This window comes from Mastacembelus armatus, chromosome 15 (genome assembly GCF_900324485.2).
Source record: "Mastacembelus armatus chromosome 15, fMasArm1.2, whole genome shotgun sequence".
In the NCBI taxonomy this organism is placed as follows: Eukaryota; Metazoa; Chordata; class Actinopteri; order Synbranchiformes; family Mastacembelidae; genus Mastacembelus; species Mastacembelus armatus.
In genome coordinates, this window is record NC_046647.1 from 17,502,049 (window position 1) to 17,527,334 (window position 25,286).

Here is a 25,286-nt window from a genome sequence, read left to right on the forward strand (position 1 = left end):
ATGTACTATCACTTTTTATTTAAGGTTTACATCTTATCAGTGTTTTTCCCCCCACTGGCCATCTGCAGAAGTAAAGGCACCATGTAGACTATGTTCCAGTTATCATGCTACCCATATCTCCTCTACCCTACTTTGAATTAAACCGTGCCACAGGCCTCAATGTCCCGCATTTCTCATTGACATGTTTTTCCAGCTCCTCCACATGTCTGCATAAGCTCAGTCCACAGCATGGTGTAATTAAGCCTCTAAAGTGGCGGAGTGTTCCAGAGCACAAGCGCTTCTGCCAGAAAAATACAACACAAAAAATACTGAGCAGTAATTTGTAATAATCCCCCCAGACATCCACTAAACCCAAACTATCAGTTTTGACATAATACAGGGGTTTAATCTGGGTATAAATCTATAAATCTCATAACGCAGGCTTGAGTAATCTCCCTCTGTCAGGGCTAGTGGACTGAGTTTCTCTAGCTGAAAAGTGCAGACCACTGGCTCCAAAATCAGACAGTGCTCAGAGGTCACAACAAGGTTGCCACATATTAAAAGGTAGAAACCAGGGAAGAATTCAGAAACCATGTCATCTTATCATAAAATAACCTTAAGAAAACATGTTACACTATGTTTAGTCAAGTTAATGTGCAATAAATGCATTTGGTAAAATGTACAATAAGAACCCTATGAAGTTGTAAAGCTACATTTTTACTTCAACACCATGTCTTACGTTGCATCATAGCAAAAGTTGTTTGTAACAATCTTTATCCTGATAAATAATCTTCAGTATCAGACAAAAAAAAAAAAAATCTGCTCCACCGATGTTCATATTTGTTTTTGATAAATTTCCTGGTTCTTCTTTCCACAATGCTGCCTTTGATAGGACAAGTGTTACTTGTGCATCCATTCCTCTCCACCACACTAGAGCTAGACCTGTCCCATATTTCCTCTGGAGTGAGTCCTGTAGTTTACTCATGTTTTGTGTCCTTCATGCCTGAAGTAGAATCTGGCTGTGAGGCGCAGAGAGGTTAATCAGCTGCTCTCCTGGGACTGGTGGGGGTTGTAGGGACCTTGGGGACCTTGACCACAAAAACCATCGGGTCTTTGGCCTTGTTGCCGAATGCACGGCGAATTACGTCCACCGCATGCTGATGAGTCACCCCCTGCAGACTCTCACCATCCACAGACAATAGCTCATGCCCCGCCTGCAGATGCAAAAACAGGTGAAAAGGTATGTTCATGCACAACTCTATGTAAGATTTAGAATGAGTTACTATTTCATGATATATAACTTTTTCTTCTTTCCACTGCAGTATTATAGACAGCTTCTATAAATCTACAGTGATTGTGTCCCCTGGCAGGAAGCTGATTTATGCCAGAGAGAATTGGGGCTCTCCCGTTACTCTAATATATTCACACTGAAGGCCGTCACTAGCACACATATAAAGTTTCCCCTTTAGCATAAGGTTGCTGAAAAAAGAACATACACTGAGACAGGCACACAGACACAGAGAGCTAGGACTGTTTGTTCACTGTTTCCTGCAGGATGTGAGCAGAGAGTGGCAGATCTTTGGAGCCCTGAGGAGAGGAACTTCCTCTGATGTCATCAGCGTTTGCCAAGGATGCACCTGCCTCATGTGTTCAACCTCAGTGAAGGTTAGCAACACATAAAACAGATGCAAGCAAGGCCAGTGGCCATTGTTGTACCTCCACCAATCATGTCATTTTCCCTCTTCCTTTTCAGTCATTAGACACAAATAGATTAATTCTCTTCGTTCCATACTTGTCCATTTTATCTCTTATTATGTAGAGTAGTATAAGAGAAGTGTTAGAGCCTACACCCATATCAAACCATATCAAAGTATCAAAAGATCAAAAAACCATTTAACCAAGGAGAATATTAAAAAGCACTTTGTCATTGTTGAAAAGCAGTTTAATTGAATTAAATAGATTATAGCCTAACCTCCCCCATTTTCTTTAGAGTAATTTATTCAGAATTCTTTTCTAGTCAATAAATCCACACAAAAAAAAAGGACTGTAAAGATTACGGTCTTACATGAAAGAATCAGTGAATCAATTATAATGTGGTTTACCAGGCCAATACAAGTTAATTCAACTAGATAATTTGCTAGATCATGTATTACTTATTAAACGTGGAATCTCTGTAGATTAAATGTAAGTAAATGTAGCCAAAGTCATTAATATTCATCCTCTAGGGGCCAAAGCAGGCTATATCTAAATGACCTGATAATACACTCAAATTTACAAGAACTATTTCATCAATAGAGAAAACAGTATTCCCAAGGAAAACTGTACACGGTGACAGAAAATGTTTTTTTTTTTTTTTTAAATCATTTATGTGCTCTTACACACTCAGTTTAATACAGACATACAGCAGATTCTGTCCAGATTGCAGTTGATGTAAGCAGGTAGACTAATCTAACAAACAGTAAAGTGTATACACACAACTGCACATATATACAGACAAAACAATATTCTTCACTTATTATCATGTGGGTCTAAGACAACAGGATGTATGTTAACGCTGAGCTGCCCTGGTGTCACTTCCCTCTGCAGAGGGTGTCGGGATAGCACTAAGGCCACATGCCTAGTTGTGACATAGCAAGTAGCATTAATACAACCTCACTTTCTGTGCAATACTACTTTGCAGATGTTAGCATGCTCACTCATTAAATTGATATGGTGAACATAGTTACATACCTGCTTAGCGTCACATGTTAGTATGTAAACATGTTCAGCGTCATAGAGGTGCTAACATGGCTGCTTACTATTGTTCCAGTCTGTCTCTTTTGTTAGGTTTTGGGGTATTTTTCCATTTCTATCTTCTTCTGTGTGTGTTCATGTGTATGTGTGTTGTTTGTGTGAATCTGTGCACAGGCGTGTGTGTACAACACAAGAGAAGTAAGAGAAGTTCTTTGAATTTGAAAGGCTGAGCATACTGGATACTGGATCCCCCCGATGTTTAACACTCTAATCAGGCGTTAGACCCTGGTAGCAGTTGTCAACTGATCACTAATTGGTAGAAATGCATGCAAAGTAACCTACACAAACGCACATCTACATGTGCAACCTATTACAACAGATGTACTTTCTATATATTTCAAACTTCACTTAACAAGTATACACATTCACAAGTGTCTTAATTAAAGTGTTGTTTTACTAGTGTGTCTTTGAAGCCAGCACCTTAAAGAATTGGCCTGTGGTTAGTGAATGAGTGTGTGTATTACATTTGTTTAAGTGAACCAGGCATAGATCACAAAACACTGTTAAGTTACTGTGCAGGCAATACATTACCAATACATTAGCAGACCAGCACCCGTGTAACTCATCAATAATGGAGGCAATGGGCTACTTGAGATGCTTCTCACTCATCACAGCTCTCCACTCCTCATTGCACAACTCCAACCTCTTCGTCACAGACATGCATACTTATAGAAACAACAATTCATAGCCACAGGACAGAGGTCTGACAGGTACTCACTATGCACTCCAACCACGGTGGACATCTATCATGCTTTGAAATCACAGTGTAATGAGGGAGCAAAGGTTCATTTCTCATGTTTTGTGTTCAACATGTTGAACCTTTTTCTAGCCTTTCTCAGACTTTATTTTTCTTGGTCTGTTACTGCTCACCTTCAGAGCCTCATTTGTAGATGCAGCTCCTCCTGGAAAGATTTTCTCAATCTTTATCATGGGCTGGATTCTAGACTCCATACCTCCAGAGATACTAATACCTGTAAACACACAGGCAAACCTAGTAAACTCAGCTATCACTACACCAAATCCATTTCAACTTAGTAAATGATACCCTGACCTCTACTGGCGATGTAATGCATATGAAAGGCTGCACACAACAGATAAAATAATGATAACGCTAGCTGTTGGCACTAAAAAATAAGTTACATTTTTCTGTATTGTACTCACCCAATGACTGCTTGGCCTTAGAGATGGTTAACGTGGTGATGTCATACTCCTCAGGTGGTACAGTTGCTCTTCTGTGACCATTTTGTGAATGTCCATTTACCTGCTGTCTGTTGAATTCTCTGGATGAGCTCTTGTCTCTTGAGGGCTCAAATACATCAGCCAGAGGAGCTCTCCCTCGCCGCTGCGAAGGAACAGGTACGCTGACCTCTGTGTAGCCCCTTTGCTTGCTCTGTCTGCCATTTAGGCTGTCAGGACTGGCATCCCTCCTCGCTATCCCATGGCCATTTCTCAGAGGAGACCTTCCTCGCTCAGGAGCCACATTTCCTTGGTCAGACACAGACAACAAGGAGACCTCATCAAACCGAAATGCTCCGTTCTCTCTTCTGCTTGGGGAGTTATGGGATTGGTGCCCGTGTTGGGTGCTATGAGGGGATTCTGTGAGAAGGAAGCTTTGAGTGGGCGAGGGACTCAGAGAGCGGGAGCGTAGAGTGGATGAGGTATAGCTGTCCACAGGTACATCCAGCAAGGGAGTGAAGGCACGGGATGGGGGAAGATGGTCTGTCTGTTGGCTGTACAAACGTAGTCTCTCCAACTCCTCAATCAACTGACGTTCCCGCTGGGTGTCCTGGACCGGCTGGAGGTAGAAGCCACCCTTGTAGTCTGGACAAACATAAAAACAATTGTTTCATCTTTAATGTCTATATATAAACACAGTGATGAGATGAAGATTATTCAGAGTCAAGCCCGAGAAACAACAATTTTATCCAAAAATCCAAAGCAGAGCACCAAACTGAAATCCACTGCAGCAAAGGTGTACCTGCTCTTATGACATACAAGTTCTTATCTACAGTACCAACTATATTATTTGGCCAGGGATAATTCAACAGCCTATTGACTGTTCATCTCCTAAATAAGACAAAATTGACTCAATTTGCATCTCAATCTACAGCACAAGGTAATCCCTCCTTCTTCCAAAAACACTGACACCTTAGAGATGCCGTGTCAGCTTCCGTCTGCCTTCAAAATGTCGCACTTTGACCCCTAACCTGTAACCTCAGAAAGCGAGATGGCTTCAGTCAGTGAAGTGTGTGAGCCAGTATTAACTATGCCTCTGTGACTCTTGATTGTGGAAAAGGCTTAAAGCATCTTTGTATTGTGTCATACTGGCCTACCAGGCATGTCTCAGTCTTTTCTATAGGCTGCAGACATGTAACACAAGCCTCTCTCTCCCTGTGCAGGATACCTCAGATATTATGTACATGACAATGTGTGTGTGTGTGTGTGTTTAAAGGTGTGTTTTATTTGAGGTTGGGAGTTACCTACCAACATGACAAAAGGCAGGAAAAATGTAAGGTGAGGATGGAAAAGTGCAAGCAGACAAAAGGTGAGAGGTTTAAGTCCCGTGTGTTTTTTCATATTCCTCTGGGATAAATAAACATTAAGACAAAGACAAAGAGAGTGGGACAAGAAAGAGATGAAATCTAGAAAGTGAAAGGCTGAGAGGACAGCCCATGTACCTGGGATCGGGGTGATGAGGTGACGTCGAGGGGTTCCGCTGCGAGGGGAGCGCAGAGCTGGTGAACGCACTAAGAAAGAAAATAACTCACTGATTTTCTGTCAACTTTCTTGTGTAATTTTATCTGTTTCTTTCGTATCTTTTTTAAATCTCTCAAAAGTTTCATCTAACTGTCCAGCTGCTATAATCCAAAGAAAAGAGGAACTCACTTTTTTGAAGAACCTCTGATGTCATCTCTTACATATTGCTGCAACTAAACCTACACCCTTTCATTTTTGCATACAAATATTATGTGTGTTAAGCTGCAGGAATAGAAAATCTTACCAGAGCGACTCTTGAGGACATCATATGCCTCCAGCTCAAAGGGCATGACCATGCTGTCGAACTGACCCAACTCGGTCGTAGGTATCAGCATTCTGCAGAGGATATGGTCAAAGTTAGACAGATTTACCCACATACAGATCAGTGCATATTTATATATGCATACATGTAAAACAGTATTGTACTGTACAGCGTCTGTATCTCACCTTATTTCTCTGAAAAGTAAAAGTTTCTCTGGCCTGTCCAAGATCGCCAAAAGTGGACGCACTAAATCCTCGATCACATTGTCAGACAAAAACTGAGGGAAAGATTAGATTGATACAAAAATCAGTAGAGAAGAATCTAAAAGAGTTAGTTTAGGATAGTTGTCCATACTGACAGGACTCTATCAAGTTGTTTTGTGATCAAATTTCAAACGAATTGGAGATTGTTCTTCTGAAATGTTGCGTGTACATTAAATATTCATATTTCCACGAGCACCTTCACTATTTCCAGTGGTGTTTAATTACTGTATTAAAAAATTTGTCACAGTGTGTCTAAGGAGACTTGACATCTTCTGCAGTGGTGCCAGCCAGTTGATCGAGAGAGACAAGGGGATCAGATGATGGCTGATATTTGATCCTGATCAGAATTAACAGTCCAAATCTGTCTTTTGTCAAAGCTGCTGCCAGACACATCTATCACTAGGAAACAAAACTGCAGAGTTAAGTTTTCAGCTGATTTAAAAACACACACAGGATGCCACTGAGGTAATTTCACATCAGGAACCCACCCGTCGACAATGTCTCATCACAGCAGACACCTCATCCTGGCTGAGCAGTTTCTTTGCCATATCCTCCACATGCTGCAAGGTTTCAGGTCGGGGGAGCTGGATGCAGTCTTTAACCCCTGCACGAGATTCTCTTGGGGAACTTAAAAGCTGAAAAGGGCGACCCCGCTCCCTGTCTGAGGAATCATCAGTAGCAAATTTCTTAATTAGTTTACCTTCAAATTACTTCAGTTCAGTGCAAGTAGCCCTAATTTATTTGGTATGGTGGTTATTTTTTAGGCAAGGGCGAATGACAGTGCCATGACTTTCTGTGTAGTTAGTTACTTACATGGAAAATGCCAAGACAACCACAAATGCTGTTGCAGTGAGCATTTTGCCAGATAAATTCAAGGACCTCTTGTTCCCATATTACCACTGATATCCAAAATGGATATAAATGTAAGAGCTCCAAAAACTGAATAATTAGCTCTGTGGTGGCCTGTGTTACAATTTACATCTTCACAGAAACCCCACATATCCAAAATAATCTGAAACAGCACACTGTATTTTGCTTAGCTTGGTTCCAGACCTCTGGCCTCTCATCAGTTTAAATAGAAGAAACTAAGTGAAAATAAATGGGAAATTAGTCATAACCTTGTGCTATATTTCTTTGTGGGATGCAAAATAAATACCAGGAAAGAAACTAATGTCCTTCATCTGCACCCTCACCTTTGTCAGCACGGTGGGATGGTGACTTGGATCGGCTCTTCTCTTTACCATTCTTCTTAAACAACAGGTTGACAAAGGTTTTGGAGCGCTGAAGGCTGGTTTTACCACCTCCGGAACTCTTTACCTTCTGTTGCATCTTCTTTTTCTGCCTGTCCTCTAAAGATGGAAAAAAACAGTGTTCAATGCTAAGTCCCTTTAAATCAACCGATGTAATCAATGCAGGTGGTCAATTTTTGATTGTAATAGATTGTAATATTGTGTGAAGTCTGCCCAAACCTGCTAAATTATGTACATCAATACAAATAAGTACTTTAACTTAACCATAACTAACTTGAGCTAATTAAGAGCAGGTAGTTACATGTCATCTTTAAATCTTCCATAAGCAGGATTGAACCACAGCAAGAATAGGGCATACTGCATATCTGTGCATAGAGCTGAAAACACAATTCATTAGGCTTTGTACTGCTCCATGCTTAACTGTTAGCCAATAACACTAGGTGATACACACTCTCTGCTATGAGTACAGACTGTTCATTTCTCTTCCAGTCAGCCTCTCTGTTCACTGCAGTAAATCTGCCACTGTAGAAAGTAGCAGAGTAATGCTGATGAATTGCAGCTACGAGTTATAAGCGAAGAGTTCCAGCTTACATAACAAATGTCCAATTAGCCCCAGGCTTTGCCCCAAGCCCCCGCCATGTCCTGGAGGTGTATGAATGAGCCGGATAAATTAAACAGAAAGGCTAATAACTCAACAGCACCCCCAAGGCTGAGATGGATATTTGCCCCTATGCTTTTTTAAAATTCATTTCCCACAGCGATACAGCAAACGTGGAAAGGGCAGCGATGAATCACAAGCCTGCATTAACTTTGTGCTCTTGAACAAATTTGATCTGGGGCTATCGGATATTTTTGTTTACTTCCTTAAGTGACGGGGGGATGAGAGGTCATTAAACTGACTGATGCTCCACCAAGAGATTTCTGAGAATCGGAGCATGGATTTCATTATAGCGTGAACACAGGTACAAGAACTGAACCTGACTGGTCCAGTCACTGATTCTGGAAAGGTTGATTTCTAAACTAATTCTAAAGTGATACTGCCACTACAATCAACAACTACAATACAAAGCATAGTGTCACTGGACATTTAGGAATTTAAAATATATCAGTCAGTCCACCACTTTCTGTTATTAAATATTTCAACAACAACTTGAAGAATGGCCATGAAATTTTGTCATATCTGATCAAATGGCTTTAAAATGACCCATCAGCCTCATCTGCACTCCATGTTTAATTCTCTATATCTGAAATGAGCTTATGGGCTGATCTGATCTCCTTCTAATCTACTTCTTTTTATTAATTGATATTAATCAAATAACCTCAACTCAATTTCACTCTCTTTACAGTCCCACTGAGCATGCAGGTCTCACCTGATGTAGTGATGTGGCTTTGGGAACGTCTGATTGGCTTCCGTGGTCTGCTCAGGGCCATCAGCGCTGCCGTCTTAGGTGAGTGTTTCACTACTTCCTGGTCACCAGATGAGTGCACACTCATTCGTCCTTGTGCTCCTTCCTTAGCTCCTCCCATCTCCCTTGGTCCTTCGCCTTTCCCACGTATGACTGTGTCCTTCAGCAGTACAGTGGCACCTACCGTCCGACTGGTTTCTGTGGTGACCAGCCTGTCAGGGTACGACCCATTATGTGAGGGGTGATCCAGGTAGGTAGGAGGGTGGGGGTCAGTTTGTATGGCAGTGTCAGCAGTTTGCTCGGTGCTGCTTGTATGTTGTGAGTGGTCCTCTGTGGAAATAGCAATGTCTACCATCTCAGAGCCAAAGACGGGAGGGAAGAGCACCTGGGACAGGCCACTGAGGGAGCTGAGAGGGGTGCTCGAAGACAATGAAGAGGCGGAGGAGTTGGAGTCTGAAACCTGGGAGTATGGTGCAGGGCCCCCATTGGCCACTGTAGAAAACAATTCAATATTGCAAAGAAGTATGGGGATTAGTGTGTGTTTAAATCATTTTTCTGCAAGTGCAATACCTTATAAAACTATCCAGTTGTTTTATTTGAGCACAACACACACACATACAAAAACTGCTAGATTCCACAGTGAACATGATTTGCACAGAGGAAGCTTCATTTCCTTAGTTCACACAGTCTGCTTTGTTTGGATCAAAACCTGTCTGCCCCCATGGCCTGCTAATCTTTTAAGCTTTTGAGAGATAGACCATGAACCAGGAGTTCTGTTTCTTTTTTATCCACTGAAACTCCAAAACGACTCAGCATCTTGACCCATATGTCGGGTCATGCCCTGTTCCTGATGACTGAGCTGCCTCTGAGTACACTGAATTAATCCCTGGCTGCATTCAGAAGTACGCATAACAAAGTGAAACACTAAAATCTGACTCCTGTGAGGCAAATGAATGATAGGTTTTAGCATAAGCAGACTCCAAGATACACCTTTGCAAACGGAAATGAAAATAAAACTCCAAATCACCAGATCACATCTTCATTATTTTGACTCATGATATCTCATTGAGTGCACAGAACTTTTTCACTCTCCCGTTCAAGTTATCACCTGTTTTAAAACTCATCTTAAACATCTTGAAAAATAATATTGTGATAAACAGACTTGAAACAGTCAACATACATTTGTCTAGCCAGCCATATTCTGCCACCATCTCCTTGTATGCAGGGTATCTCCCAGCTTCCTGTTGAAGTGTAAGAACAGGAAATATTCAGCAAGGACATTAAACAGTCAGAGTAACAACTAGCTACATGTGCCTGCACCTTATCAAGAAGAATCTGTGTTTTCTTGAAAAAAACAATTCAAGATTTAGAAATGAGGCAAGATTTGTTTATTTACATGTTTTTACAGTTCTTTTTAAATATTATAGACTCTGGCTTCATTTTGTCCAGGTTAATAATCAGTTCCCAAAATTTAATTTGTATGAGTTACTTTCTCATACTAGCTGCCCTCTAAAAATGTATTAAGACACAGAATGTCAGTATGCTAACAGGATCACAGTGATAATGCTCACATGTTGATGTTAAGTGGGTATAATGTCCACCACGCCTACATCTTAGTTTAATGTTTTACTGTTCTGTGTGTTGGAAGCCATTGCTATAGACAGTGGTTTCAAAGGACAATGCATTGTCTCACAAAACTATATCTTTAGGTCAAAGAAAAGGTTCAATGGTAACATTTACCAATGTTTGTAAACTAAAATGAGCTCTGGGTCCTATTATTGGGTCCAATACAGGACAGAATGAAGACATAAATTTAGGCTTTCTGTTGATTATAACCTGATCCCTGACTGCCTTTGAATAATGAACGTCGTCCCTGGCTATTTTTCACACATGGAACCTGAGATCAGAGGAGTAAAATGAGCATGCGGCAATGTTAGAGAGCTAAGACAGCAACCATACACAGACTCAACAACATTGCACGACACACATATACCCATTCATACACACAATTCCTTTATCTAAGAAGTAGACACAGGTCAAGTGGTGCGGCCTTGCACACATACACAGACACACATAGGAATTAAAAGGCTAAAAGTCAGCTGTCTGCTCTGCTGTGCAGATTCATTCTGTCGCCTTCTGAGAAGAGCTGGTGTTGTTTAACACGATGTCACATTTGTTATTATGACACAGCACTTACAGCACCCAATCAGCTGTAATGTTTAACCTTAAACAAATGGTTAACAGTGCCACATAACACCAGGACTAAAATCTGTAGTAGTTTTTCGACCCTTGAACAAGCTGTAAATAACGCATTGACTTATTATCACCTTTAATAGTGTTTAAGCCTTGAGTGTTTGCAAATTGTCACTTTGTACACATTTAGCAGACATGACAGCCATTAGACTTGTGGTTCTGTCCATCAGATGGATCGATGCCCAATATTCACTCTCCTTTTAGCTCTATTTTGATCTGCATCAACTGTTCAGGCAATTATTTGGTTATTCAGCTGCTAAATGTTCCACAGTGTTGAACAGCCAGTGACTCACTTTGTGTGTGCTGTTTGGTGCAGGGCAGGTGGCATACAGTGGATTCATTAGAGCTTTTAGATGAAGACTGGGAAGGTGAGAGCAATAAGTGTGAACTACAACACTGAGGTTGCAAGTGGTAAAGCTAAAACAATGAATATTTAAGAGTATAGATTTTGGCACAGAGCTGAGGGGATCTGTAGGGTCAAATCATCATGACCCAACCCTTTCACATTACACATAATCATTTGGTCCATTGTTAATATAAAAACTATTAAATAATGCAGTTTTAAATCTGAGCACATGTAAGATGATCTCACCCTGATGGTCAACATGACATGGGTGTGGCTCTTCAGGACCTCGACTGCATTGCTATGGGTGATGTCATTAAAGCTCACCCCATTGGCTGCAAGGATCTGATCCCCCATTTTGATGCCATGCTGCTCTGCAAGCCCACCAGGATCTAACCTGTGTAAATGTATAAACACATTGAACACACATGTAAAAGTTTTCTGGTCACTTTCTGAATGAATGTGTAAACTGAGTCACTTTATATCTTTGCTTTGTTTCCTATTCTTCATTTTACACTTATTAGATATATGTTTTAAGCCTTACTTAGTATAAGTGTATGGTGTGTTTAATGTTATGTGTCTTATTCACAACACAGTCTGAACAAAGCAGTTTCTTAACAGCTTTTGTTGTGAAGGCAAACACAAAGTAGTCTAAATGAAGCCTGGTCGCTTTGAGAAAATATAAAAACAGAAAAAAAAAACTATAAATAATCTTAGAATTTGATATTCAGCTCATGTGGGTTGAACATGCTTCACATTTGACTTGGTCCATACTTAGAAACATAAATTCCCAGCCCAAACTCTTTGCCTCCTCTGATGTTGAAGCCCAGGCAGTAGTCATCTGATGTGGTAAAGAGGTGTACAATCCTACGAAGAGCGCCGTCTGAACTGGCCTCTGACGGCGTACGACCGCTCTCCTCCACGACCATCCGCCGGTGAATCAGATCCACCCTACACACACATACACATATATTAAAGAGAAGACAAGACATATGCAGATGTGAAATATTTATATACACTGTTTTCCCTTTCTGCACGGGATGTTGGTATCAGTTAATCAAATTGCTAAAAAGGTCACAGTGGTAATCCATCCATTGTAGCCACATGAAACCAAGATACAGTGTATCCCAAAAGAAAGAAAACCAGAATGAGACACAGTCAGGACTACACAATACAAGATCTACGCAAAGATCAGTGACAGTAACAGGTCAGTGGTCTAATTTACATAATGATATCACTAGCAAATGATATTAAAGCTGCAAATATTTAATTGTGACCTAGTCTTAAAGGGTTAGTTTTATTAAGTTTGATAAGCTGTCCTAAGCAGGAGCTCTTGGGTGTTTGGCTTCACCATGTGGTCTTCTCCTTGGAGTAGCGGATGCCAGGGATCTTGCCCACTCGTCTCACCACCATCCTGAGCCTGTTGTTGCCTGTCAGGACCTTCACAGCGCTACTCATGGTGATGCTCTCCAGGCTGACGCCATTCACCTCCACCAGCTTATCACCCACAGTCAGCCCAGCCTGCGCTGCAGATACAGGTAGCACTCATGATGATAGACAAGAGTAACTGTCGCAGTAGACCACACGAAAAAAACACACAAAAAAATGCAACTGCCCCAACCATGTGAAACACACATACACACATGGTCCTAACCTGCAGAACTGTCATCCTCCACCTTGCTGACAAATATGCCAAGTCCATGTTCAGAGCCTCCACGGACACTGAAACCCAGGCGTCCATCTGGACTTTTATCTACTGTCACTGTGTGAATGTCTTCACTGTCATCCCCTCCTGCAAAGACACAAAATTGACGGACATTACTAACAAATAAGCAGCACTGAATATGGTCATTTACTGTTTATATGGTACTTTACTATGTAAGTGATATGTCATAAAAATTGACTATATTTTATTTATTGACAATTGATCATTAGTATTTGGAACTAAAATATAGACCTACAAACCCAGCATATAGTATTTCCACGAGGTATAAACACATGGGACATTAATGAGTTAATAACGTGGAAATGAGACAACACTGTAGTGGAGAAGTGTAAAACTTTGGTTGTTTTGGTTTTTGTGGTACTTTTGCTGATCAAGACCTAATTGAACAATTAATCCACTTGTTTTATACAGTATACTGGCATACACCAGTATACGTCATTATTAATCTAATAATCTAACGATGTTGTTGCTCTAAGCTAAACTCAGACTAATGACAGAGTGTCCTGATGTGCCTCTGTGTGTGCTACCATGGAAACAGAGGGCTGCTTTCACACCCAGTCCTCACCATCCACAGGCGTGTTGATGAGAATGACCCTGCCCATTGGAGAGGAAGACCTGCGTCTGTGGCGGTGCTGTTTCTTCAGCATGTAGCGTGTGGTGCTGTGGGAGCCCCCGGTCTGGCCTCCATTGTTGAAGTGGGGGTGCCCCCCTCCATTTGTCATGTCCCTCCAGCCAGAGGAGTGAGAGGAGTGGGCCATGCTATGTTTCTAGTAATTCCTGCCTCAGTCATCCAGACAGGAGGATTTCTGGAGTTTGTTGTCAGGTCCAAAGAGTTGCAGCCTGGACTTAGGGGAAAGGAGGTGTGGAGGGTATGGGACTGTTTTTTGCATTAGCTGGTCTAAAGTGGATGACAAAATACTGTAGGTGGACCCCACTGATGCAAAAAACTTACAAAGCTGTAGATAACATCACCGATCTTGACTAAAACCAGTTTCAGATCATAAAAAATATATTTAAAAGAGCCCAAAGTCCAACATGTGACACAGAAAAACTCAAGGTTAAGCTGAGTGCACACAGCTGATCAAACTGTAGACACATTTTAAAAAGGATGGCAAAATGTAATGATCCATTACTAAACACTGGACTCTGGGCTTCTGATTTTCATATCTCAGGAGGTCATCTTATTATTATTATAGTCATATTTTTTTCTACTTAAAGTCTTGAAATGATCCACTTAATTTCCACTGCAGTTTGTGAACCCATCTCCACGATGTCCTTGTAGCCCCTGCTTCATCTGGGAGGCTGTGGACCTGCAGAGTAGTCGGCAGTGCATGGTGATTCCTCTCGGGTCATGTTTAATTAAATGGATATCTATTGTGAGAAATATAAGCTGTAATGAGTACTGTGAGCTGAAAAGGCCCATATGGTGTAATTAACGTCCTCAGTTTGTACAGTTATGGCCTATAACCAGAGAAAAGTGTATCACTGTATGATAACAGACCGTTTATGAAGAGTTACTTTACACAATGTAAATACATATTTATTTCACAGAAAATGTTCTGCGTTGACTGAACTTCAGTCAGCACCTTGGACAGCGACTAAGAGATGTTTTACCAGTTAATCAGTTATGCACGTTAACTAACTAATCAATTACTTGTTTACAAAGCTGCGTTACTACAAGTATCAGCAACATCCGCCACATCATCGACTGGTATCAGCAAACTTTAACGCTTCTTGCTTCAGAAACACAGTCTGTGGTTATTGCTGTTGATTCCTTGAGTCGTGACTCTGGTAGCAACAACTGGAACCTCATGACTCTGCGTTCAAACTAAAGCGAACAAAGTGTGATAGAGTTACCTGCCTGGTCCGTGTTGTGCTGGGTGAGCTCGGACAGACGCTCATCGGTCTCTCTGCCTCACTGACGCATTATCGGAGTATTAGTGCCACCTCATTTGCTTTCCAGGCGAAAAGAGGTGTAAGCCTTTGGCATAAAGCTCCTGCAGCTGCGCAGCCATTAGCGACGGACTATAATCGTGGTTAATTCACTAATTGCACAACATTACAGTAACACTAACTCAAGTCTATGGCCGCTTGTCCTGTTGCGTCAGAATGAAGTCCGTATTTTTCAGTAAAACTGCTGAGAGAGCGTGTAGCAAAACTACTGCCTTCACCAGGTCAGCACAGTGAGGAAACAGCCCCACCCAGTGGCCAGTGCTGTGATATTGAGAGGTCATTTACCACAATCTGCTTTCTGGAAACCAGGACAAACAGTGTTGGTGTATATCATGTAGCTGTTATAATAATAATTGTGATAATGTAGTTATGTAACATCAGCGAATAGAATAGAACAGAATAGAGCTTATAGCCCGTACTCTAGTTTATTGGGATATATTTTTTATGTATTTCTTTATTTAGTTATTTATTTATTTATTGCAGGCTCCATTTTTGAATCAAGCAGGACCAACTAAACGTACAAAACAAACAAACAAACAAAACAACAGCATCCACCTCCGTGTGTGGACAAACTGAATCTCAAACTGGATTCTGCTGAAACCGGGGCCTGCTTCGTCATCGAACACGTGACTCTCCGGTAAACGACACAAGTCTCCATACGCAGGTTTTTACTACTTTTTAGCGTACAATGGCCGCAGACCACAGTCACGGATCAGCCAGGCCACGCTGCTGCCAGACAGACCAGTGGTCCGTACCCCGTGCCCCTCAGACCAAAGAACAGCGCCCCCTAGAGTCGGCCTCTGTAATAGTTCGTGCCACTGACAGGACAGACCACACTTTTGCCTACAACCCACCCTCTCCATACGACGCCTCAGCTTAAACTGCTGTTAGCACTCGGCACACGCTTCGGTAATATCATTTCCAGGTATATTTCACATCTTTACGCGTTTTAAATCCACCGTGTGGGTAAAAGCGTGTAAGTCTGTCGATATGTGCCCATGTCATGCTAATGTGAGTGCTAGCTAGTTATATTCTAACCTAGCTAGCTATTAGCTGTAGCTCTCTGTTCGCCGTGAGTTTACCAGGACAGCACTGACTCTGTTTGTTTTCATGGCTGTTTGTTTTGTTGTTTGTCTAAACATTTGATGTTGTGTGGGGGGTTGATGTGTCTCTATGTACTTTGCCGTGCGAGTTTCAGTAGCACTATTAGCTACCATGCTAGCTTGTTAGCTGCAACGGTTAGCCGGCATGTTGCTTTCAGGAACCGGCAGCGCGTCGTGACTCTCCCGGTGCCATCTGTCATTGTGTGGGGGTCACGCTGTTTCTGTGCTCGGCTACTTGGAAATGTGGCACGTATCATTTTTTGTGGCAGTGTGGCTAGTTGGTCAGCTCTTCGTCGAAAGCTGCTACTGTGTGGTTAGTTTAATGGAGCAAAACAACAACCATAATAATAATTTGTGTCCTTGAATCCACCATATCAGTGGTAATCTCGCCCTTCAACAGCAGGCTACGTCTGCAAATGTTTTCGCTATTTACAGCCTGCAGGTTGTACCAGAGGTGGTTACAGCCTTGTTGTGGCCTGACCATTGGATGGACTAGCTGTTACTCCAGGACACATTATGTGAATGCTGCATTAGATTCTTATAAAGGGTTAGTATATGAGCTGAAATGATAGGTAGTAGGTAGTGATAGGCAATTATTAAAGTAAAACATGAATTTATGATTAATTTTTTATTAATTATTTAACTTTAGTACAGGCCTATATTTTAAGAATAGTCTACTTTTCAGCATAGTTTTACTATCTCATTGTTGAGAACCACCGCCTGGCGCATGATCTCAAAGACCTCTTAGATTAAATTTGACACAGCAAGAACAGTACATTTTATCAACCTTCAGCCATGTTTTCAGAAACAAACAAGAGGCAGAATGTGCTGATAAATAAATCCTGGCAACTAGTCTGTCTTGGGGTATTTGCTTAGAGATAACTCTACTTTTCAGAGCTGGTTCAACTTGCAAACCTGCTAAGAATCTGTTTGCTTTACCATAGGCTAAAGAGCCACCACAGAGTCATGCAATTACAAACAAGCTCCACTACATCTATGTCTTCTAAATGGAAACAGTGGCACAGCAGTTTTGTTAGACAGGCTCGAAATAGCGCTCCATGTCTCCAGCGTGGTCCCTGCAACTGTGTGACTGAGGCTGACCAAGCAGAGAGCAGTGTGCTGCCTCGGAATCAGCCCCGCGGGTTGTGTGCATGTGCATTTGAATCCATATAATTTGATGGGTTTTTTTTTTCCAAAATTTAAATCTATTTCTCAGAAATACTTATGTAGAACCACAAAATGACACATTTGTATGTGCAAGTGTAGTCTCAAATTGTGAAATAGCATGTATACTAATTACAGTTTGTGTCACTGATCAAAGAAAGTCATGTCTGGAGAGCTGTCCCTCAACATAAACATCAAGGAGCCGCGATGGGACCAAGGTACATTCATGGGACGTGCCAAGCACTTCTTCATGGTCACAGATCCCAGGAACGTCCTGCTGTCCTCTGAGACACTGGAGGAGGCCAGAGTGATCGTGGAGAACTATAGGTATTTCGTTAGGAGATGTAGGATAGAGGGATTATGAATGGCAGTGTATAGAAGGACATGGTATGAGCCATGAATAGAAATCAGCATAGTTGTGACAGGTATACAGCAGGCTTTGCCATCTACACTGAAATGAAGATGCAGATGGTCTTGTCTTAATGAAGCAGCACCAGTTATCTATCTAAATTATCTATCTAAATTATGTGTACATAAATCTGCTTGACATATAAGCATGAAAAAATGAGAACTACACACTCCACAAACAATGGGAATCTTATTAGAGAATGCACTTGATTAGAGCTGAGGGCATACATTTTTGTGTTACAGATTTGTCTTAGGATGTATAAAACATTATGCAAATGTGTTGACTTTTTCAGAGCTGGGATTGCGAAGCCTGGCCTGACAGAGGATGAGCTCTGGAGAGCTAAGTACATCTATGACTCTGCTTTCCATCCTGATACAGGGGAGAAGATGTTTGTGATTGGCCGGATGTCTGCTCAGGTGCCAATGAATATGTCCATCACAGGCTGCATGCTCACCTTCTACAGGTACAGCACGTTTCAATACATAGTTGAGCGTATTGTAAATGCCAAACTGAAAATGATTTATCAAGTAAAATGGGGAAATATGAATGGGAAATGTGACCAAATTCTGAATAAATACACTGTTTAACCTTAATACAGCATTACATAAAAATATTAATCCCTGCTCTGAGTGAAAATCCTCTTAAAAATAAAAAAATATCACTCACTACTGAATACTAATAAATTACTGGGCAGCCAAGGAGATAGATAGGCCATGTGAAAAACAAATTAACAAAAATAATTGGTAATTGATGTAAAAGATCTACATTTTTATCAAAATACTCTGAAGAAATAATAGTGGAGTTGTGAAATCAGAAGTCATTGGGGGAAAAAGGTGATGTGAAATTAAGTTTCACAACATAAAATAGAAATTTTCAGATAAAAACCCCTAAAATCAAATTTAAAAAGACCCGAAATAAAGCCTCTTACTATAGAAACAAGCAGAGTGTAGTAATATTTTATACTTACAAAAGCTTAATGGATTATATTGCATTTGAATGTTTATATAATGTCTGTATTTATGATTGTTTGTTTAATGTATGATTTATGTTCATATTTATTTAAATTCTTTTGGCCTCCATATTTGACATCATTACAATTTTATTACTTTGGGGATTTTGATTTTGCAAATAATAGCGTCTTTTTTTTTTCTTTTCTTTTTTTAATACAACCACATGAGGGCGCCAAATTCTGAATCTGGTTCAAATTCTACACTTTATTTTTTAGCTTACTTTTTTTTTAATAACAAGTCAGAGGAGAGAATAATTAAGAACTTTTAGGTTCATCTGTACTGAATGATTAGAAACATCACATTAGAAAATATTTGTCAAAGTCAATATTTAGTCAAGGATGGAGGGTATAAAGGTAATAGGTGTTTTTATTTTGCACAGAATGTGAAGCCTGAAATTCAGATACAATCATGAATCAAATGTGATTTTAGGCTAAAAAACAAAAAACTGACTTGTTGCACGCAACCAAACAAGATGCTCCAGATGTCAACAGTACACAACAGTATGCAAATAGAACAGTATGGACAGTACACAAATGTTTGACCCATAGACAGTTATAATTGCGTGCACCTCGATAGTGTGCTCTACTTTGACAGTTCTCATATTGTCACCAGCTGCATTTACACATTTAGTTTTTGTTTCACACTTTATTACACATCCTCAAACACACTGTTGTTACCTTATGGTTGCAGGACTACTCCAGCAGTGGTGTTTTGGCAGTGGGTTAACCAGTCCTTCAATGCTGTCGTCAACTACACCAACCGCAGTGGAGATGCGCCCATCACCGTGAAGTAGGGAGGACTTCTCACTTCACTTCCACTCTAGATCATTCCTGTCCTCCCTGTAAATTAGTGTGTGATAGAAGCTTTGGGAGCTGCTGTCCTCTTCCACCTCCCTCACAGCGGTATTACGTTCCCCTGTTAAGCATGTTCAGCCCCATGTCACCATGCAGCCATGCTGACACAGGTTCAGTGCTCCTGATTGATGTCAGGTCAACATGCATTGCATATTCTTAATTTTTAAATTCTTTATTTTTTCAAAATACACATATTCAAATGCTGCTGAAATGCCTCAAAAACATGCATTTTCAAAAATTAAGTGGCTAAACTTCAGAACTCCCAAGTGCCTATTTATGTATTAACCATATCACTGAGGATGCTTTCTTTTACATGTGTATATTCCATAAATGGCATGGATTTACACTTACAGAGGCATCTGTTCTGTGATGTTTTACTAAAGTGTATCTTGATTTTCATCTGCAGTTCTTATGTGCTGTAGAACAGATCAGCTATTTATGAGGTGTGAAAATGCAGAAAGAGGAAGTGGGTTTTCGATGTGTGACATGTCTACTGCATCTGTCTCCTTGCAGTCAGCTTGGTGCAGCTTATGTCAGTGCTACTACTGGAGCTGTAGTCACTGCCCTGGGACTCAAGTCTCTAGCTAAGGTAAAGCCCATGGTTCAAATAAAGAATGAACAGATAAAGTAAAACAAAGTAATTCAGACATAGACCCACTGAACTACATATTCGTGTTTGCATATTTGTGCCAAGTTTGGATGCAGGTGGTCTGACTGTGTTTGACTCTGCCCCACCTTTGCAGCGTCTCCCTCCAATTGTGAGCCGTTTTGTTCCCTTTGCTGCTGTCGCTGCTGCTAACTGTATCAACATTCCCTTCATGAGACAGAGGTGAGACCTCCAAAGTAAAAGCCAGTGACATCTGCTTTGCTCACGCAGCGTTTCTATAATTGTGATGGTTTTGTTTTTCTTTCCTCCAGGGAGTTGAAGTATGGTATCCCTGTGACAGATGAGAACGGAAACAGGTTAGGAGAATCAGCCAATGCTGCCAAGCAGGCTATTATACAGGTGGTGGTGTCAAGGATCGGCATGGCAGTACCAGCAATGGGTAATGTCAAAATTATATCTGACAATGTGATTGGGATCTTATGATGAAGTTTAGCTTATTGTTTAGGTGTCTGACCATTACCTTTCTTTGTTCTGGTTCATTATCATCACTTTCATAGTGTCATTTGGCTACAGCAGACAACTGTTGTCAGTGAAACAGCTTTAAAACTCCAATCCTTTAAATAAACAACAAATAGGGATTTGCATTTAGCAAGCTGCTAATGAACAAGCTGGAGCATTGAGCTGCTTTCAAGAATTGGAATAGACCAAAAACAGAGGTAAAATAGAAAGTACTGGCCTTTGATACAAGGGGCCAGAAACATGACTCATAATGAAAGCTATTGCTGCTCCATGAAGTAAGACATTGTTGAAAATATTACCAATGGAACAAAAAAAGTGATGTACGTACACATAAGTTTCATGTGTGTGTTTCACATCTGAATTGTGAAACTTTCTGTGGTTTCTGTTGTTCAAACTGAAGACTTCACTTAACTTGTTTTAATTTTTTTTCAGCCATTCCCCCTGTTATAATGAATGCTCTAGAGAAGAGGGCTTTCATGAAGGTAAGAGAGACATGTCATGCTGTTGTTTTTAAAATCAGTGGATTGGTGTTTCGTGAGTCCCACCATGTTCCATGTTATGCAATAAATCATTTTTTTCTGTGGATGGTCCATGTGGCCAAACAAGCCAGTATGGCTGATTTCACTGCAGTTTTGACTTCTTTGATTTTTCTCTGCCTGTAGCGCTTCCCAATTTTAAATGCTCCGGTCCAAGTAGGACTCGTTGGTCTCTGGTAAGTAATTAGCACAAAATCTGTAGGTTTTTTTTTTGTTTTTTTTTTGTTTTTGTTTTGTTTTTTGTTTTTTTGTATGGGCTCACAACTATATAAGCAGTGAAAGGAACCAGTAACACTGTCTAAAACATTAATCTGTGCATTCTTTTTCCAGCCTGGTGTTTGCAACTCCTCTGTGCTGCGCCCTCTTCCCACAGAAAAGGTACCAACAGCCACTTTGACTTTCTTTACAAGGGTTGAGTTACATCAGTAGGTTAGAGTTAACTAACCAGTAGTAGCATATTAATCAGGTGGAATTCTCTCTTCATAGCTCCATGAGTGTAACCAGTCTGGAAATAGATCTGCAAGAGAGGATACAACAGTCCAGTCCTCACACCACCACTGTCTACTTCAACAAGGGCCTGTAAGACTAGACAACTCATCTCTATGCACATACATATATACAAGTCTGTTTTTACTGTGGGCACAGGTTGGCAAAACACAATTTATTTATGCTTTCCTTTTTTTGGAATGTATTTCAGCATTTTTTATTTTACCTTTTGAAAAATAGGATTCAATAAGACAAAACAAAACACTTTGAGATGGAAGAGCACAGACAGTTCTCATTAACTCTCGTTAGAAAAGAAAAACAGATTCCAATGTTGTTTTCATAGTCTTCCTTTAGTCGAGACTGCCTAGAGAGGGGCAGTTACCTATTTGTGATGAACTCTACAATATTTCATGTTGCGTTCAGGGTTTAAATCCAGTTAAAATGAAAACTCGTGCTTGTAAGTTGTGTATTTGCTTCTGAATGTAACATTTTTGCCTTGTGTCCTTTCTGTTTTCCATTTTTCCCTAGTGATTGTCAATTACGATTATTCAGTTTTAAAAAGTAATACTTTTAGCTACACACAGTATTGTATGTTAAAATCCTTGCCATCAATAAGTGTCCACTTTGTTGTTTCACCATGTAGTTAAACTGGAAAAACTTGCATTTTAATTAGCCCTAAGTAGTCCAAGCCTTGATGAACAAGTTCCTCTTTTGTTGTGTCCTCCCTGCTTATTAACCAGTGCAGCTCCTTACCCTCTTCACTTCTCTATGTGCTCTTATGTGTTTTCCTGTTCATAGACCAGGTAATGAGGTGCTAGGTACACGAGGAAAAGAAAATGTGTAGAAATGATTCTGCAAAAGCTTACAAACCGCAGCCCTAGAGTACATCACATAACACTATCTCTGTCAGCATAAATATGTACTGTTGTCATGGCAGTATGGCTTTTTTTTTAGATCACTTTATGAAGTAGTGCAATTGCTGTCTTTAGTAGCACATTAATGTGTTCTGTGATTGTTGTAGGTGGTGGTGCTAGTTTGGTGGTTGTGTCAAGTAGAGAGGAATGTTCCATGTTGTGTCTGTCTCAAAAACCCTGTGACCTGATCTGAAAGTTGCTTCTCAGTTGGGCCATTTCTGAGAGTTTAAATGCACTGACATGCAGACAGTAGTGTATTGTTGGCGTTATGCAAAAAACATAACTTGTGTGTTTATCCTCACACTTGACCCTTTAACATCGCACAAGTGGGTAAAAACAAGTCAAAGAAGTGTGGTAGAAATACAGGGTTTTTATGTTCATTAGAGCTTTGATATCCCATTGTACCAAATGAAACTTGCTAATGTTGTTTGGTATAGTCAAAATGCAAATATTCTTTTAACAGAGGTCAGTGTGGTTAGATAGTGATGATGGTGTAGGGAGGAAATATGATTTGCTCTCTGTCAGAATTATGTAAGAATGGAGTATATATACATGAAGGGTTTTAGAGATTTTATTTTCAAGGTGTGTCTCTGTTAGTGAATCCACCAGATGGCCTTACATACAGTATGCATTGGAAAACAAATGTCAGCTGCTCATGTTACAGGAGTACAGAGGAGTGTAATTTATCACAAATGACTGCTTTAGGGTTAGTGAGCTCTCAGATCAGAGGAATGTTCCTGTAATAAGGAAAACAGTCACAACTTTGATTCATTGTTGGCATGAAGTTGTTTATTATGTTAAAAACATGTTTATACCTGCATTTATCTCCATAAAGCATCCATAAGCTTGAGTTTATGTTTCTCAACATTGTTAAACACTTTCCATAAAAGTATTGTGGAACTGAAGCATTTTATGCTTGAACTTCTATACAGACAAATACACAAAGATTGTGCTTATGTGTGATCCTAAAATTCACTGGTTTCATTCCAAAGTACTATCCAGATTCACTCATCGTGTTTCATATTGTGCTATAAAACTTCAATGTCCTGATCAAGTCAAACTCTGCTACTTCTTTAAGACTCTTGCCTTGTTCTCTAACTACTGATACATAATCACATGCACTGCAGGAATGTATCTTAGTTATGATCACAACTGTATTTCAGTTAGTGTAATAATACACACCATAACTACATCATTAAGACATTTCTCTCTGCTTCAGTGTTCATGGTAGTCATTGTGTTGTAGAGAAGTGCACCGTATAACCTTTGCAGTGCTGCTGTAGAAGCCATTTGGATTTGTCTTGCTATTTAAAAGGAGCTTTTTAAAGTGTGCATTGAAGATTGTATTTGTTCTGTCATGACGGATAATGCTGAATGAATAGTGTCACTGCTAATTTGTAATTTATTCATTGTCTTGGCAGTTTTCATTGCTGTCGACCAAGTGGCTCAGTTTCTTTTTTTCTTCAGTGTTTTTCTGTTCTTCGCACAAAACTACCAAGAACAAAACTGGCGGGTTTCAGTAAGAGCTTAAATATGTATCTACTCACGCGAATGCACTGTACCATCTTGACATGTCCCACCCATAGATGCAGCCAAAGATGAGCCGGTTATGAATTGTACAGGACTGAGGAGAAGATACATGTAACCTTTGTTTCAGTTTTCGTTCCAGCTTTATTATGTGGACCTTTTTTTTTTTTTCATGCAAAAATGTTTTTTTTTTGTTTTTTTTTTACAGCAGATCCTTGTCAGTGAAACACCAAATTGTTAAAGAATGTCACAAAATATTGCCATAAACAGAAAATTAATACTTAAAACAGAAATAAATCCCAAATCAGATTTTAAAGATCACGTATTTTAGACATTGATTTTATTTACATTACAATTTTCATGTAAATTATAAATTTGGTTGTCAAATCTTTGCATAGTGAAGGCACAAAGACAATCTCTGTTACTGTTACACTCCATAAATGTGTTGGGTTTCCTATGTATATACAATTTACAAACTGACAGTCCTGTCAGTATTGGATGTACAGTGTTTTCTCCCACGATTTTGTATCGTGTTCAAATATATTTCCTTGATGTCAAAGTATTTTACTCAGAGCAATAGAATAAAATGTGTAACATTGATGTCCAACCTGGTCTGCTTAATTTGAGATAATATCAAACATTACAAGTATCTTTGCCCTTATGCTGTTTGGGAAAAGGATTTTAGCACACGAATACCCTAGTAGAATTGATTTAATAGAAGTGATTTAATATGGGTACTTTGTTCAACAGCTACAAAAACATGCAGCAGTCAGATAAAATGAAGAATAATCTGAGAATGTCATCTGTATGGTTATGTTTTGACTACACTCACGAATGGGGAAACACAAACATGACTGTGTATTATGCATCTAAATACTTTTTAGGTCTGAGTATTTACAGTCATTCTTGGACCCTTTAAGCAGAAAATGAGAACATTGCCTTCAGTTTTCAGCCTTATAAATATTTTGTTTCTGTAACGGTAATAAATTTGGTTTGAATAAAAGTCACATTTATTTCCTAGAAAAATGTGTTTATGAATATAGATTGGTGTTTTTCATTCATTTAAGCTGTTTTAGAAACGGGCAATAGAGAAACATACGAAACTGCTATTTAAATTTTTAAAGAGTTCAGAGTTTTAAAGAGTTCAGAGGAAAAAATCTGTCAATTCTGCTA

General features: G+C 39.9%; 2 protein-coding genes across 5 annotated transcripts; one reads left to right on the top strand and one right to left on the bottom strand.

Moving 5' to 3' along the window:
• Nucleotides 1–809: 809 nt before the first annotated feature.
• On the bottom strand, nucleotides 810–15,126 carry pdzd7a (PDZ domain containing 7a). Its single transcript, XM_026309615.1, has 16 exons — nucleotides 14,890–15,126; nucleotides 13,598–14,403; nucleotides 12,961–13,098; nucleotides 12,658–12,832; nucleotides 12,081–12,257; nucleotides 11,556–11,703; nucleotides 9,891–9,951; nucleotides 8,675–9,202; nucleotides 7,248–7,403; nucleotides 6,543–6,715; nucleotides 5,977–6,068; nucleotides 5,774–5,865; nucleotides 5,451–5,519; nucleotides 3,934–4,593; nucleotides 3,643–3,743; nucleotides 810–1,193 (listed from the first exon to the last, which is right to left on the bottom strand). Exons 2-16 carry the CDS (start codon nucleotides 13,788–13,790, stop codon nucleotides 1,017–1,019), a joined length of 2,940 nt encoding a protein of 979 aa, XP_026165400.1. The 5' UTR covers nucleotides 13,791–14,403; nucleotides 14,890–15,126; the 3' UTR covers nucleotides 810–1,016.
• Nucleotides 15,127–15,770: 644 nt separating this feature from the next.
• On the top strand, nucleotides 15,771–25,246 carry sfxn3 (sideroflexin 3). Of its 4 annotated transcripts, none has more exons than XM_026309060.2 (11): nucleotides 15,771–15,910; nucleotides 17,410–17,579; nucleotides 17,954–18,124; nucleotides 19,362–19,460; nucleotides 20,039–20,114; nucleotides 20,269–20,354; nucleotides 20,444–20,571; nucleotides 21,084–21,133; nucleotides 21,314–21,363; nucleotides 21,518–21,565; nucleotides 21,674–25,246. In XM_026309060.2, the coding sequence occupies exons 2-11, from the start codon at nucleotides 17,416–17,418 to the stop codon at nucleotides 21,768–21,770; spliced, it is 969 nt and encodes a 322-aa protein (XP_026164845.1). In that variant the 5' UTR covers nucleotides 15,771–15,910; nucleotides 17,410–17,415; the 3' UTR covers nucleotides 21,771–25,246. The 4 variants fall into 4 exon arrangements, with proteins under 4 accessions (XP_026164845.1, XP_026164846.1, XP_026164847.1 ...); XM_026309061.2 differs by having other exon boundaries at nucleotides 15,777–15,894; XM_026309062.2 differs by having other exon boundaries at nucleotides 15,792–15,910; nucleotides 17,414–17,579.
• Nucleotides 25,247–25,286: the final 40 nt, after the last annotated feature.

Coding starts and splice junctions, on each gene's coding strand:
- pdzd7a (XM_026309615.1), bottom strand. CDS start 13,790: ATGGCCCACTCCTCTCACTCCTCTGGCTGGAGGGACATGACAAATGGA. Junction 12,258..12,657: donor TCCAAGGAGAAGACCACATG/GTGAAGCCAAAC, acceptor ATGTGTGTGTAG/GGTGGATCTGATTCACCGGC. Junction 4,594..5,450: donor CCTCATCACCCCGATCCCAG/GTACATGGGCTG, acceptor ATGTTTGTCCAG/ACTACAAGGGTGGCTTCTAC.
- sfxn3 (XM_026309060.2), top strand. CDS start 17,416: ATGTCTGGAGAGCTGTCCCTCAACATAAACATCAAGGAGCCGCGATGG. Junction 18,125..19,361: donor TGCATGCTCACCTTCTACAG/GTACAGCACGTT, acceptor TTATGGTTGCAG/GACTACTCCAGCAGTGGTGT. Junction 20,572..21,083: donor CATGGCAGTACCAGCAATGG/GTAATGTCAAAA, acceptor ATTTTTTTTCAG/CCATTCCCCCTGTTATAATG.